The sequence below is a fragment of the Palaemon carinicauda genome, chromosome 27, assembly GCF_036898095.1.
Source record: "Palaemon carinicauda isolate YSFRI2023 chromosome 27, ASM3689809v2, whole genome shotgun sequence".
NCBI lineage: Eukaryota > Metazoa > Arthropoda > Malacostraca > Decapoda > Palaemonidae > Palaemon > Palaemon carinicauda.
Genome location: NC_090751.1, coordinates 89,523,204 through 89,538,567, shown reverse-complemented (window position 1 = coordinate 89,538,567; position 15,364 = coordinate 89,523,204). Strand labels below are relative to the sequence as shown.

The window sequence follows — 15,364 nt, the reverse complement described above, 5'->3', positions numbered from 1 at the left end:
AGTGGTGTACGGGGATTTGAAAATAGGCATCCTTGAAATCTAGAGACATCATGAAATCCCCTTCTCTCAAGGCTGCCAGCACAGACTTCGGCGTGTCCATCTTGAAGGAGGTCTTCTTGACAAACTTGTTCAAGGCCAAGAGGTCGATGACTGGTTTCCAACCTCCTGTAGCTTTCTCTACCAGGAAGAGCCTGCTGTAGAATCCTGGGGATGATTTTTGGATGGGTTGTAGAGCTCCCTAGCTCAACATGGCTGACACCTCCTCCTGCAGGGCTGCTCTCTTCTCGGGATCTTTGGGTGCCAGCCATGCTGCCTGATGTTCGGGGATCAGAGGGGGCGGTTCCAACAGGAAGGGAATTCTGTATCCCTCCTTGAGGACTGTCACGGACCAGGGGTCCGCCCCGTTGTCTCGCCATGCTTGCCAATAATGTTTGAGGCATCCCCCCACCTGAGGCTTGGGAAGGTGTGGGGGCCTCTCTCCCTATCTCCTTCTGGGGAGACTGTTTGAACGGCCTCTCCTTGAGCCAGAATATTTTTGCCTAAAGGAGGCCTGGGCTGGAGCACTGCCCCTGCGGGAGGGCCGTGGGGATTGGCGCCAGGAAGGGGAGGAGGCCTCCTGTCTAGCCGGAGGCGTAGGTGGGTAGGCCCCGTCCACTGACGTTCTTCTGTGGGAAGGACGTCTTGCCGTCAACTGCCTGGCCTCCGACAAATTTTTCAATTTTCCCACTTTCTCGAAAGTCTCAGCCACCGCTTGAAGGGGGAACACGGTCTCGCCCCACACCGGTGCATTCCTCAAGAACTTTGCTTCCCGCTCGGGGAGCCTACGGGGTAACCTGTTCAGGACTGTGTCCCTCCTCCTCAGGACCCAGTGTGCCGTCTGGGTCAGAGACTGGAACGTGAGGAACTTCATTGCCTTCTACCCCCCCCCCCCCCCCCCGAAAAGATAAGTTCTTGCAGAAGGGCTTAGTTCTCTGGTACCGAAAGGTCGTGTGCTAGTTGGAACCCTGCTAGGGTGCACGCCCACCATTCTAACCATGAGGTCCCGTTGACAATGTCTTGGGAGGTGTCCTCTATCATGGTGGCCTCCGCTAGCGAGAAGACCACTGGGGCAGGCTCTTTTCATCCGTATTGCCCTGGTTCAAGGTTGCGACGGCTTCTTCCAGAGTGCGGGGCTCTGAGTGACGACCGTCTGGCACACAGAATTTCTTCTGGGTCCTTAGTCCAGGCAGGAGCTTGAAGGACCCTTGGGCTCTTAGGGAGTTCTTAGGCCCCGCAACAAACCGATCGACGTGTTCCATGCCCAGGGCAACGTCGGGCGCTAGGGTTAGGGTCAAGGATGATTTCTGCTGCACAGGATTGTCTAACATCCTGCCCAAACCCGAAAGCCAAGCCTACTCCAATGAAGGTTGTGGTTCGTCCAGCCTGTGATGGTGCCGTATTAGGGCCAGGACCTTCCTGTATGAGGATACCTCGTCCGGGGAACACTGGCCGGTATCTAACAATTCTTCTACCACCTGAACCTCCATGTCGGTAGCATCTTCGAACACGGAGGGATCCCTTCTTTCTTGCCGGGTTGACGGAGCAGCTGTCTCCGTCACAGCTGGAGCCGCCGGGAGGGGGTAGCCGTCATGGGTCTACCCCCTCCATTCAGAATATCCGATATCAGACTCATGGGGAACGGCAATGGGCCATTTCCCCGCAAAGGAGAACCTCTCTCCGAAGGCACTGAGGGCGACGTCAATGGAGAGGTGATGTCCGCCTTCTTGGGACACCGTTTGGGCGCCTTCTTTTTCGTGGCAAACAAGGTCCACTGTAGCTCCGGCCAGGACACACTCCGGACACGTGGAGGCAGGGGAGCATTTATTACCTCTATACGAGGCATACAGCATGTGCGGGTCGACATCATACAGCCAGGCCCTGCAAGACTTACCAGCTTTGGGCCCGTGACAACGACGTTGAGAATCCATAATGGAAAACCGGAACACGCAAGCAACACAAGTAACCCAAGGAAAGGAAAAGGAACACAAAGGGAACATGTGGTGCACAAAGGATGGGGAACACAATGGAACACTTGGTACACAAAGGCGGATCGGACGGGATAAGTGAGAGAGAGCGGCGAGATGAGATCTACGCCACGACCAGACGCTTACTGACGACTCAGACCTAGCAGCGCACCCCGGGTCGTCTCAGGGCGAGTATCCATCCGCCCGGGAGCGCCCCGACAAGGTAACGGAGAGAGGGGGAACTACGCAAAATTCTTGGTCGGTAAGGGAGGAGATCCCAGATCCTCCTAAGAAAGTAGTTCGAGGTAAGTACTCTGTGTTGGAACAAATAAAGTTTCTTATAACTTTTGATTTTTCCTACATTTATGGCCATGTACTGTAATCTGACCACTTTAATGACAAATAAATTAACCCTTACTTTGGGATTCCGTAGATGTAATGCCAGCATTATTATGTACTGCACGTCTGCTGATGCAGGATAACGCATCAGGAAGTTCAAGCACGTAGTGTAATCTCCTCCAAGTACTGGAAATAGTGATAAGAGTAATGGTTTAAATCAGCATTGCTCTTGATATGACATATACTTTCAAATGAATCTTGATACATTTACCTTTATATTTCAATTCATTACTTACCATCAAAAGTGAAAATGGCCCATACAAGGCCCATAAACAAATTGATAAAGATCAATGAATACAGAAAGCACTAGAAAATAATATTGCCCTTTATTCATTCCAGGTGGCCTTCTAATAAATAATTGATATTTATGAAACCTTCATACCATGAAAATCGAGACAAAATTATTATACTTGTAGTATCTACTCACAAGGTTCCCGGATGAAAGACAACATGGCCACAGTGAGGAAATCTACAAGAGGGAATGTTGCCTGGCAGTCAGCAAAAATTGCATCCCAAACATTCAATAGATCGTGCAAAGGAAACTCCCTTCCAAACAGTAACCGTACCCATCGACTGTAAAATAGAGATATACAAATACTTTTTCTTTATTAAATAATTATGAATGCATAAAAATTTTTCAAGACATACTGGTGTAATCTTTAAATAGAAAATCACACAAACTAAAGGTTTTAGCATAAAAATATCATAAAACTTCACTTGCACAAAATGCAAAGCCAAAGAGAACAATAATAAAGTAACTCACATTCCATATATTTGTGGAGGAATCTCCAAACGTGCAAGATGATTATACAAAGCCACGTCATGGCGCTGCAGTAAGTTGTCATGGATACTTGTTAATTTTTGAACTAATAAATTGGTTGGTCCTATATCCTAAAATGAGAAAAAATCAAATTAATAGCACATAAAGAAACAAACAACCATTTATTACAGCAAAGTGGCTTTCAAAAAACTGCATAGAAGCTACTACTTGTAAGATTGCATCAGTTTCAAAGTTTTAGAAAACGTAAATACAGTTCAAACCTGTGGTCGTGCAAATGGCTGAGCATTTATGATATTAGAGCGAGGATCTGGCTGCTGCATGTGTTCACAAACTATGTACCATGGCTCCAGACCTTTCATGACCCCCTCAAACAAACAGCTGCAACAATACATTTAACATGAAAAGAATCTCATCTAAGACTAAAGCAAGCGGGCAGTACTGAAAAATTCCTCTGAACAAAAGTGTGTGTGCGTGTGTTTTCGAAGCTCCTGATTTCGGTTAGAATTCAATATGCATTGAAAAAAACTTGTCTAATGTTAAACTGGTAAAGTATGCAAATAATGATGAAAAAAAGTGTAACACTATTTTCCACTATTACACTACAGCATTCCCTAGTGTCCTTTTAATCAGTGAAATACAATAGCTCCTCATCTCACTGAATCCTTTAGGGTCTAGCATTCTAATATGGAACAAAGTCTGTTAAGTAACAAAAGCCATGTAATCCACAATTAACAATGTAATTTCATGTGATTCTGAGTTAAACTGAAGAGCAGTTTATGATCAATTATTCCAATCCGAGATATTTATCACCAAATGCATCATGTCTTAAAAAGTAGCTTAGCAAATCCATCATAAAAATGAAGCAAATAACAATCAGAGTACCACCAACAACTTACAAAAACCCACTGTACTCACTAAGCATCATGCTCTAAGTAAGCTTCGTCCATCAGTTCCTGAAGAGTACTTCTGTAACAGAAATACTTATTTTCAGTGACAGAGCGTCAACTATTGGTTTCAAATAAATGAATGTCTCCAGAGTTTCTTGCATGATAACTAGTATAACTTTATCAGGAGAATATTAAAAAGAATTATATAAAGTTTATATTTTTGAGGAAAGTATATGGATAAAAATCTAAACTTAAACTAAAATGATTACCAGCTTACTTTACTTAGAATTACAATAAGGTTTATTAAAACTACTTAAATCTAGACAAAATACTAATCTATTACATACAGCTACTTAAGCATACTTAGACTAGGATGCAATGCTACTAATATTAAAATTAAAGTAAAAATAAATTGACAAGATCCGATACTAAGAAAACTAAATGCTCAAGGAGCTTCAGTATCCAACCACCATCAAACCAGATGAATTCTTAAGAGTACATTTTGAAAGTGAAAAGTTCACTAGTCTATCATTACTAGAGTTAAACAACTTTCAACTCATCTTCCAATCAGCTGATCATGTTATTGCTAGCTAACCAGATATGATTAGGAATTCCTGTTTGTGGGTAAAAATTGACTTGGTATTTTATACCGCAATCTACAGTACTTATTGATTTTGTTTCAAATTTTACCAACCATCAATTTCAAGTTTTTCTTATAAAGTTTTCAGTCAGTTGATCACCTTAACTCTCACAAGTGTCTATGTACAGTATACTGATCAACATAAGCAACATAAATATTTATTCTAAATATGTAAAATTTAAAAAAAAAAAAAAAAATGCACTGCATTTTATTTCCCTCTTTAAATGACCAACCTTTCAAAAAAATTTCTCGCATCATTACGCATTCTTGATGTATTTTTATCTGTAGACAGTCATTCCAAGCAACAGCATTTTTTTCATATAGTAGTGAATTAACATAAATCAAAAAAGTTATTTAAAGCAAAATCTATTTAGAATTACCTAATGTCAAATTAAAGGAAAGTTTTACATTCAATTAAAGAAAAAGCATTTAGCAAGTAACTGTACTGTGAAGGTTGAACAGATGGCCTACGGTAATCAAACTGCCTATTACTGCTATGTTTTGATCAACTTATTGTATATTTCCTGTTTCAAAGCTTATTGCTTTTTAATGATAAGGTATCTGTTTGTTTGGCGATAATTTAGAAGAGTATTTATTCGTATCCCACAGGTAGCTATTATCAAGATAATAGAGGCTCATTTAGTATCGTATCATTTACCTTTACAATACACCATTCTTTTTATTGATTATTACATTTTTGTCCCATACTGTATACCCATATTTATGTGGTGAATGTTGGCCAAAAAAATAATTATCGGTTACAGTTTTTATTAAGAGTATGAACAAACTAAAAAAATACTGTCAATGACTGACACTAATCAACTGAGATTAACAGGAAATCTCCGTTCATAACTTGTAATCTTTTACAAATTTTAATCTTTCAATTATTTTTACACATTCATAATGTCAGAAGTTTATCAATTTAGTTCGTATGGTGGAGGTTGGCTGTACTGTACTGTCTACTTTAATTCTTTAGTTTGATGCAAATGGCTACCAACCATTAAGAAATATTTTGAAATTTGTATTTTACAAGTGTAAACTAACATGCAAATTTTAAAAAGTTTCAAAAAGATAAGGTTCATTGCATAAAAATCAAATAAAGGGGGGGAGGAGTTGTGTTTCAAGAGGGTCAAGATGAAGGACATAACTTATAGCATGAATTCAAAGCTTTGTCCATTAAGAAGTGGGATGCCATGGTTGACATTTTTTTCTCAAAGTTACACAATTCAGGCAAAATGTATGTCCTTTACCGATTCATCTTAGATGACATCATAATCATCATAATCACTATATCTTAATTGCAAAGATATATCAATTAGATTCAGTTCTGTTTTCATAAAATAAGCAGGACAGACAGTGAGATCAATTCTGTGTGTTTGGAAAGGTCCATTCCATAGTTTTCATCAAGGCAGGTCATATTTCTGGTTAATTGGGTTATGTAGCTTTAAAAGTTGTGCAAAAATGTATGAACGCCAATGCTGAAGACATTAGTAATATATTTACAAGTTAGCATTAGTTTACTGTATATATTCTTCCTAGAACTATATTGCCAAACAAATTCCTAGATTTTGGAGCAAATTTTGATGATATAAAATTTAGCATCGTAGTCTTGAGTATGTGAATTTTTCAATGGATTCTTGATCATCAAGGTTAGTAAAGTTACACAATATCTGCCTTTTCTCAGATAAAAGTACTTTACATTTTTAAAACCTCACTTACATTTTATTCAAACTGTCCTCAAGATGATTCTACAGTACTGTCCTCTTTTACTTTTACACTTGTGATGAATGATCTATAGTTTCTCAATAGGAATGAACTAAATTACTTCTGGTTACTTTTTGTTTTTGTTTCTTTGTTGATGTCGGCTACCCCCCAAAATTGGGGGAAGGGCCTTGGTATATGTATGTATGTACTTCTGGTTAGAGTTCTCAATGAAGCTCAAAAGTAACCACAACTCATGTGCCAAAATATTGTGATTAGGATAGATATCACCACCTTCTGAGATTTCTGGAACAACTTTCTAATGAGATTCAATTCTTTAATATAAGTTATGCCATTCCACAGAAGTCCATTACAGTAATTAGAATTTTACTAAACTGACCACAACATTGCAAAATTTAAACTAAGCATGAAAAAGCATGACCAAATGACTAATAAAGAAGTCGTCATGAAAAGTATCAGTTACAGACCTTATGAAATATATCAGGTGCAGAGTTATACCACCTCTCAAAAAATTGACTATAAAAAAAATACCATCTTTGGATGAAAACACTGTCCAAAATATACTCTTTTAATCTAGTGTGCACTACATAGAGGTACTGTACTTACAACTGGTGCCCCGTCATACTGCATTACGGTAGGCAGGGAAGAGTGAAAGGTACACTCAGGAAAAAACTATCAAAAGACCCTATTATGCACAAACTGAAAAATGTATGTCTATACTTTGTACTGTATTTCTTATTCTAGCCATCAAATTATTTTTCTAGCTTTTTCTTCTTGGTTCTAATAAAATAATCTAAAATCTCAAGTGTACACTAAATAAAGCAGATTACTACAACTAGTGGTGTACTGGTAAAGTAATTTCATTCATTTTGCAATAGTCTTACACAAAGACTATTGTAGTTAATACATCAGTGAATTATTTATATTTATAATATACTGTATATACATATGTGTGTATGTGTGTGAAATGACTTCCAAACTATTAAATTCTTAAACAAAAATATTAAACACACTACCACTATGGCATTAACTCACCTCCAATGTAAAAGATGTATACATTGTTGGGAACTGGCAGAGCACAAGTCAATGAAAGTTAAATATTAATGTTTCACTGGAGCAAAATTTAACCAACGCTTATACTCCGCTATAACCTGTTGAGGTTCGAATAATACACAAGCAAGGTAAACATTGCTAAATGATGATAATGGTTCAGCTTTTATAGCTCGTTAAATAGTTGCCAAAATGTCTGGTGTAACCATTTAGGATGCAGGACTATCAAATTCAAACTAAACCAGACAGGGAAATGACAATAGCTAATGTCCTCAAGTTAAAATTGTGGCCAATGTGTTGGCCAAAATGCAGAAATATTGTTTAACCCTTGCTAATGTCCAAGGTTTCAAGTGGTTATGACAGTTTTAATAATAATCTCTTACTTCTGAAAAAGGGTTATCTTTTTTTATCTGCTTTCGACATTTACAGAAGCTTTACCAAACTATTATTCTTTGGTTAAGTTAGATCTGGGTAAAAAATTGTTTTTTATTGATCGAAGGCAGAGGTAGACTGTTTAACCATGGCAGAGGTTCAGCTTCAATAAAAACTTTAGTTCAACATGATTTTACAATTTGAAAAATTTCTTACTTTAATAAATTGCTTATATTGAAAATTCTTAAACAATTCTGACTTTGGAAATGGAATTTTTTTTTTAGCTAGAATAACTAGACGACCAAAAATAAAAAAAAAAAAATCTCTTATTTCGTACAATTACGTTAGGTCTAATTCAAATAGTATGCAAATTAAAATGTTTACTCTGATGATAGTTGCAGTGGAATGGTTATTCCACTAGCTGAAAATCATTCCAGATATAAAGCAAGCGCAATAAGAATAATGAAAATTAATGTTGAAATATTGAAAATTATTGATCGAAGGCAGAGGTAGACTGTTTAACCATGGCAGAGGTTCAGCTTCAATAAAAACTTTAGTTCAACATGATTTTACAATTTGAAAAATTTCTTACTTTAATAAATTGCTTATATTGAAAATTCTTAAACAATTCTGACTTTGGAAATGGAATTTTTTTTTTAGCTAGAATAACTAGACGACCAAAAATAAAAAAAAAAAAATCTCTTATTTCGTACAATTACGTTAGGTCTAATTCAAATAGTATGCAAATTAAAATGTTTACTCTGATGATAGTTGCAGTGGAATGGTTATTCCACTAGCTGAAAATCATTCCAGATATAAAGCAAGCGCAATAAGAATAATGAAAATTAATGTTGAAATATTGAAAAGAAAAAGTAGCAGTTGAGATGAAAGCTAAAATGAAAAAGAAAAAAATAATATTGCACATTTGCTGGGTAGAAAAGGCGAGATTTAAGAGAGCAAGTTTAAGAACAACAGGTAGTGCCACAAAAAATCTGGTGGAAAGGAGGCAAAACGCGATAAGATGGAATATCCAAAATGATCATCGATGATAAAACATGATGCATTAAAGATGAAAATGATTCGTGGAGAGAATAGAAAGCACAAAACAAGAAACTAATTCAGAAACGTTATAAGATGCAATGAATGAAGTGTCACAGTCAGAGCGTATAATAGTAAGAGAAATCCTATATGATCATATGAAAAAAATATTTGGATGTGATGGGTAGATGATGTTTTGGAAAGAAGGTTATAAATCTATTGCATAGTGAACTTTCATTCTGGCTCATCCAAAAAAATACTAATTTCTTTAAATATCCATATTTTTTTCTACTATATTACCACCATTTTTTTCTATCGCCTTCAATTTAAAAGTTTTTGATTTGTCAGTTCCTCAGCCTGAATAAATCAATGCTATTGACTATCTTGCTATCTTCCAACTAACAATTTGCCAAGTAGTGCTATCTAATAATTTCTCCACAAGCACAATATTTCTTGAAGCCTTCAAACCATCCTTCCCATATTCGCTTCATACACTTTTGCTACACAATTCTTATTATTAATCTAATCTAAAATGTTGAATTTCTTTCAGGATGCTTGTGTGTGTTTTGCATTCATCAGTATCAACATACAAAATGATGGTGTTGCTTTAATAACATATCCCTTAAACATACTCACAGTGCTTTGATTCACTGGTTGTAGAGAAGTTGTGTTAGTTGAAAAAAAAAACAAAAAAAAAACAACAGTGGACATTCTAGTGCATTACCTAAGAATAAAACGAATGGAAAACCAATCTTTAACCCCTTCACTAGGAGGAATTGGATTCCCCCTAAGTAGCTAAATATGAGCTTTGTCACCGTCGGATGTACAAGCGCACAATCCATGACAACATACGTTTCCACTTTTTATTTGTTTTACTGCTGATTACAACCTGATAATAAGTTTTATTTTCTATTGTACATTATTTTACTATAAACAACATAAAAACACAGCGCCTGTTATCTATGGTAAAATATATGTACTGTACTTTTTCTTTGAAAAAAAAAAACCTTCCTATTCATTGTGAATTGGGTATAGAAAATTTGTTCAGAAATCTTTATATAATTTTACTGTATATAATAGTAAAACATTGATTTTATGTGTAAAACAGCTTTAAAGGTATTCCTCATTTAGCGACGCTTCATTTAATAACACTTCAAAGTTATGACAGGTTTTTTTAACAGTCCGTTATTTGTTTAAAAACAATCTCTAGGAGTGCAGTGGCACCACAGTCATGAGCGTAACTGTACGCAGTTGTGTGTGACGGCAACCGACTCAAGTCAAAATGAGAAATTTAGTTAGAAATGGCCAAATGCCCTGTAAAGCTTAATGTTAAATAGTGCAATTCATAATGTGAAAGTTTGAATTAGAAATCAGCCAATACCCTGTAATACAGTACTCTGTAGTATTAAAAATCATCAGAGAACACTACCCAAAATTGCAGTGTAATATCAAAAAGCGCAAGTCAAATTGAGAAAATGACCTTAGAAATCAACAAATAATACTGTACATCACCAGATTAACAATTACCAAAGAAGAAAATACATGAAGCCTACGAATTAGAAATCGGCAAATAATCCTGTATGTGTTAGGAAATTATATAAACAACATTCTGTTAATTGTATGTGCAGCATATTGTCGATACTGTTGTTACCTTGAAATCACTCGATGACAAACCCAAAATAAGTCAGTAATTGCAGTTGTTAAAATATACCTTAAATTGATGATAGAAATGCACAAAGGTAATTAAATGAAGCTTAGTTAATATCAGATACTGTAATCTGGATTGCTTTAGACTTTTTGTGTTGTCCGTAAAAACTAGAGATCAGCTGCAAAATCGAATGATGTGTTATCAGCTTCCAAAATCGAATGATGTGTTTTCAGCTACGCTTACTATTGAACAGATTTCAGTAAAAGTATAAATTCATTCTTTGTGTAGTATTTAAAAGAGAATTTTTAAGAAACGAGATTTTATACGTTAGGGAGTGAGAACATATTGGCGCTAAAGTAATATTCTTTATAAAGATGTTTTGAACAAGTTAAGGAATAATCTCAAGAGCAGCAGCTAGAGATCAGATGATTACAGCCAAAAGTAAAAAGAAAAAAAAAAGGTCCGTCATACTAGATTGTTAAAATGAACCCAATATTGAAAAAAGTACAAAAATGGTTTAATAAAGCACAATTAAGTTTTTGAAAATCATGACTTTCTAGAATGCAATAATTTTGTTTCCTAAAATAATGGGTCTGCTAACGAAATCAAGGAGCAATGTTTTAAGCTAAGACTGAAAATGGATTTATGTGGGGTCTATTTTTTTACGTATTTAATTGACTATTTATAAGGAAACAAATATTTTGATTTCTTTTGAAATATGTATGTATTGTATGGCACCTGAGAAAGATAGAAAGAGAGAAAGATATCAACTGCAGTGTTTTTTGTTTACGTTTCTTTCAATCAACATGAAGCAAGGAATAGCTCACCACAATTAATGATATAGTGATGTTAATTCAAGATTATTAAATGTAATAAAGCATGGTTAATACAATGAGAGAGAGAGCGAGAGAGAGAGAGAGAGAGAGAGAGAGAGAGAGAGAGAGAGAATCAGCTGATGAAATCAAACGCCGTGATTTTGTTTACGTTTCTTTCACCAACATGAAGCGAGGAACTGCTCACCACAATTAAGGATAGAGATTCTATATTAGGAGTTAATGAATTTTTTAGTCTTATAGAAGAGAAGTTTTCAGCTATGAGGATTTTTATTTAATTTTAGATTATCTGACCTGTTTAGATAAAACTTTCAGACGGGTTCCAAGGCTTTATCAGCCTGTATATGTTTTGTGGTGAAGACTCTTTGGTGTAAAAACTTCCATTAACCCTGTTAAGTGGGGGGCACTTAGACCAGGTTACCGCTAACGTACCGTCACGCTTTTTTTGCTCTGAGCGGGTCATTTCACTTATGATAATTTTAAAGTTAATATAATATTTTTTTATGCATATAAATCGTATTTATAGTTAAAAGTAGGATTTTATTGGAATGGTTGAGTAAAAAAAAACCAATTAATAGTACTATTTCATTTCTTAAAGGCTACATAATACAGAATATTCTACTGGTTTCTTTTTATCCTCAATCGTAAATCTTACGCCAGGATCAACAACAAAAGCAAACTCACTCACACTCACACTCACACTCACTCTCACTCTCTCTCTCTCTCTCGGCGTTTCCTTTCCCATATAGTTTTGTGAAATCTTGTTGTCCGGTCATTCGGCAATGAGAAGTCATTTTTGCTCTCGGCATCGAAAGAAAACTTTGTTTCTTCAATATCCTCATCACTGGAAGATTCAGAACTAGTGCTCTCATCAAACAGGTTTTCATTATCAAATTCCTCAACAAGAATATCATTTATTTCATCTAAAGAAATAACCTTCGTCTTTAGACCGCTTATTGCAAAAGGAACAACAAAAAACCTTTTCCGCATGAACGCCCTTAGCGCACTAAGAGGAAACCAGTTTTCTAACATTAAGCTACCTTCAGAAAAATAGTTGCCAGACATCATAAAAGTTTCTATTTACAGCTCCCATATGCTGAAAGTGTTGCCAAGTGGTGATCCTATACTTACTATACAAGTAAACGTATTATCACGAGACTGAAGACTTGAAAAAGGCAGTTAAAGTCATGAACGGAATATGCAGTTGAAGGCGGTACCGAGTAGATCGTGGTGAACGGTTTATCACGTGGGTGACGCTTAACAGGTTAATCTCTTCCTTTCTGTCGAGATGTTTTAGATTTTTTTTTTTTTTAAATTATAAAGTAGTTCTGCTCAAGTGGATACCAGGATTCAAATTGATGCTTTGAGTCTTTTTCTAAGAATAACCAAATTTTCACTTAAAGGCAACAGCTTCAATTTCCATAGAATTGCCACCAAGGCATTCTTTTTAAACCAGTGGTAGCATATAAGGATTCTGCTCTAGTAGGCATTCTGTTAAGAATTGTCAACTGGAGTATCTTATTGGAGAACACTATAACATTCCTGCCGGTTCCAAGTGTCTTGTCCCTCAACAAGTTTACAGCTCTCCAAAAGTTTTCAATGGAATCACCCTAAAAAAATTTGGACGTTTTCAATAGACCTCTCGGATGCCTATTTTCACATTCCGATTCACCTCAATTTGAGGAAATACTTTCTTTTCACCAAAGGCAAGAGGTTTACCAATTCAAGTGCTTTTGTTTCAGTCTCAGGAAGCCCCCTCAAGTGTTCACTAGAATGATGACCACATTTCAAAATTGTAAAGGATTCTAGGGCCAAGAGTTCTTTTATACCTGGACGATGTTATTTTTAAGCAATTCATTGAAAAGAATGCAGGTTCATCAAATGTGGTTGCATAGATTACTGGATCGACTGGGGATCCTGGTCAATTTGAAGACATCACTACTGGTTCCAACAAAGAAGATTCTATATTTGGGAATGATAATAGCAACAATTCCTTTACAGATTCTTCCATCAGAGAAAGGATTCAGTTCTTTCTTCTTCTTGCAAAATTTCAAACATTGAAGCAGTTGGTTTAGATACGGATGAAACTGGTAGGGACAATAAGTACTTTAAGAGTAAAGGTCGATTCACAAGACCCGTTTTCTTTCAGACAGGCTAGCCAGTGGCTAACCGCCATCGAAATGTTGTACATTCACACGAGGCTTTCCCTATCCGTTTACCCGCACGCGGTTTTCATTGTTTACTTAGACACTGTCATGTGAGGACCAAGTAAATTACGATAATTTTGACACTAAGATGTTGATTGATAACTGTGTTGATAAAATAAGTTATGCAACTTCATTATACTTTATGCACCATGCCAAGAATATTAAAACTATGATAAATTCATCTGTTTTATTTAATGCCTCTCCAGTAATTTTCCATATCTTTTCTTTATGTAAATTATTTCTATACATCTTGTTTGCCATGTCAAACATCTCCTCATACCATAGAAAGAGTTCAATTAACCTCTCATACATGGTGTCGACAACAAACTAACTCTCAATTTTTATGATTATACAAAGAGGAAAAGTTGGGGTTGTAGGCCACGAAACTAACGGGTACGATACAGGTCCTCGTTCACAGGAAACAACATCCACCCGTTGGTTGGGACAGGTGGGTAATGGCCGTCAAACCAGCTTCTTGGAAAGAAAGCCAAGCGAACTTGGACGGCTGACAACTGAGGGCCGCCGTCAGCCTGACGGGTCGTGTGAACAGTTGCATTTGAATATATGTAAGAAAGCTAGACACCGCTTAACCGACGGCCTGCCTGTCGGAAAGAAAACGGGTCGTGTGAATCAGCCTTAATTCATTCCGATGGGCATCTAAAGATGAGGGTTTTCCAATTTGGTTTCAATCTACATTGGAACACACTAGCCAATCTAGACAATTATCAATTCCAGTGCTGAGCTGGCAGGACAATTGCAGGTGGTTACCTCGGAGTTTTCTTGGATATAAAAAGCCCCGACCATTCTTTGTTTTCAGATGCTTCTCAAGAAGGATAGCATAACTACAGTAATTCATTTATATCTGCTAGGGAATGGGACCTCACAGGAATCAACTCTGCTTGTCAATTATCGAGGGCTTCTAGCAATATTAAAAACTCTTCACAACCAGGCGATAGAGAAGACATTGGCAGTGTTTTCAGACAATACAATGGCACTAACCTATACCCAGAACAAACGGATACAAGGTCACCCTCCCCCTACTAAATAGCAGAGGTGCTGGTAACTAGGGCAAACAGGAGAGGAACATGCCTTCGTCCTCACTTTATTCTGGGAGAAATTAAGTGTCTTAGCAGATCAGCTTATCAGAAAGTCTGGTTTTCCAAATAAATGGTTGTTACATCCATCAGTGTGTCTAGAAATTTAAAAATGGAAGGTAGATATTGTAAGACTTTTTCCCCCATTTGCCATGATTCGACAGGTGATAAGCAAGTTCAGGATTTTTGTGAACAGCAGGATGACTAATGGCCCTTATATGGCCATAAAGGGAATGGTTCACAAATCAGGGGAGACTTGTTGGAATGACCAAGAAGGCTGCCATACAAAATTAATCTGCTCTGACAAACAATTACTTAGGCAATCCCTTCAAACCCATCTAGGCTACATCTAACCACATTAGGCTAACCAACATATTCTAAAAAAAACAAAGCATTTTCCAAGCCTTCTAGATTACCTATCATAGGTTCTAAAAGACAGTCAACCAATAATCTGTATCAAAGACAATGGCAAGTCTATTTTGCTTGGTGTAAAACTAGGAATGTACCAAATGAATAGAACTAGCTTGGACATTGTAAAAAAAAAAAATTAAATTTCCTTTTTTTATGAAGTGTTCAATTTCAGCTGCCCGTAGCCAAGTCTATTCTTGGAACTTGGATATGGTTTTACAGTATTTAAAATAGGTGGTTTGATTTTTCAACCATTGGTAAAATCTTTCCCTTAAATATCTA

The 15,364-nt window shown here is 36.7% G+C and overlaps 1 protein-coding gene across 5 annotated transcripts in view; it reads right to left on the bottom strand.

The window, feature by feature from the left end:
- Nucleotides 1–15,364, bottom strand: part of TBC1D5 (TBC1 domain family member 5) — a 136,512-nt gene that overhangs the window by 38,261 nt on the left and 82,887 nt on the right. For 4 of the 5 annotated variants that reach the window (XM_068351226.1, XM_068351230.1, XM_068351229.1 and 1 more), the window contains 5 exons: nt 4,099–4,149; nt 3,444–3,561; nt 3,166–3,293; nt 2,830–2,975; nt 2,422–2,528 (listed from right to left, as the gene is read on the bottom strand). In XM_068351226.1, coding sequence (XP_068207327.1) covers nt 2,422–2,528; nt 2,830–2,975; nt 3,166–3,293; nt 3,444–3,561; nt 4,099–4,149 — 550 coding nt within the window. Of the gene's footprint in view, nt 1–2,421; nt 2,529–2,829; nt 2,976–3,165; nt 3,294–3,443; nt 3,562–4,098; nt 4,150–7,038; nt 7,057–15,364 lie in introns of all 5 variants that reach the window. The other variant, XM_068351227.1, reaches the window with a different exon arrangement.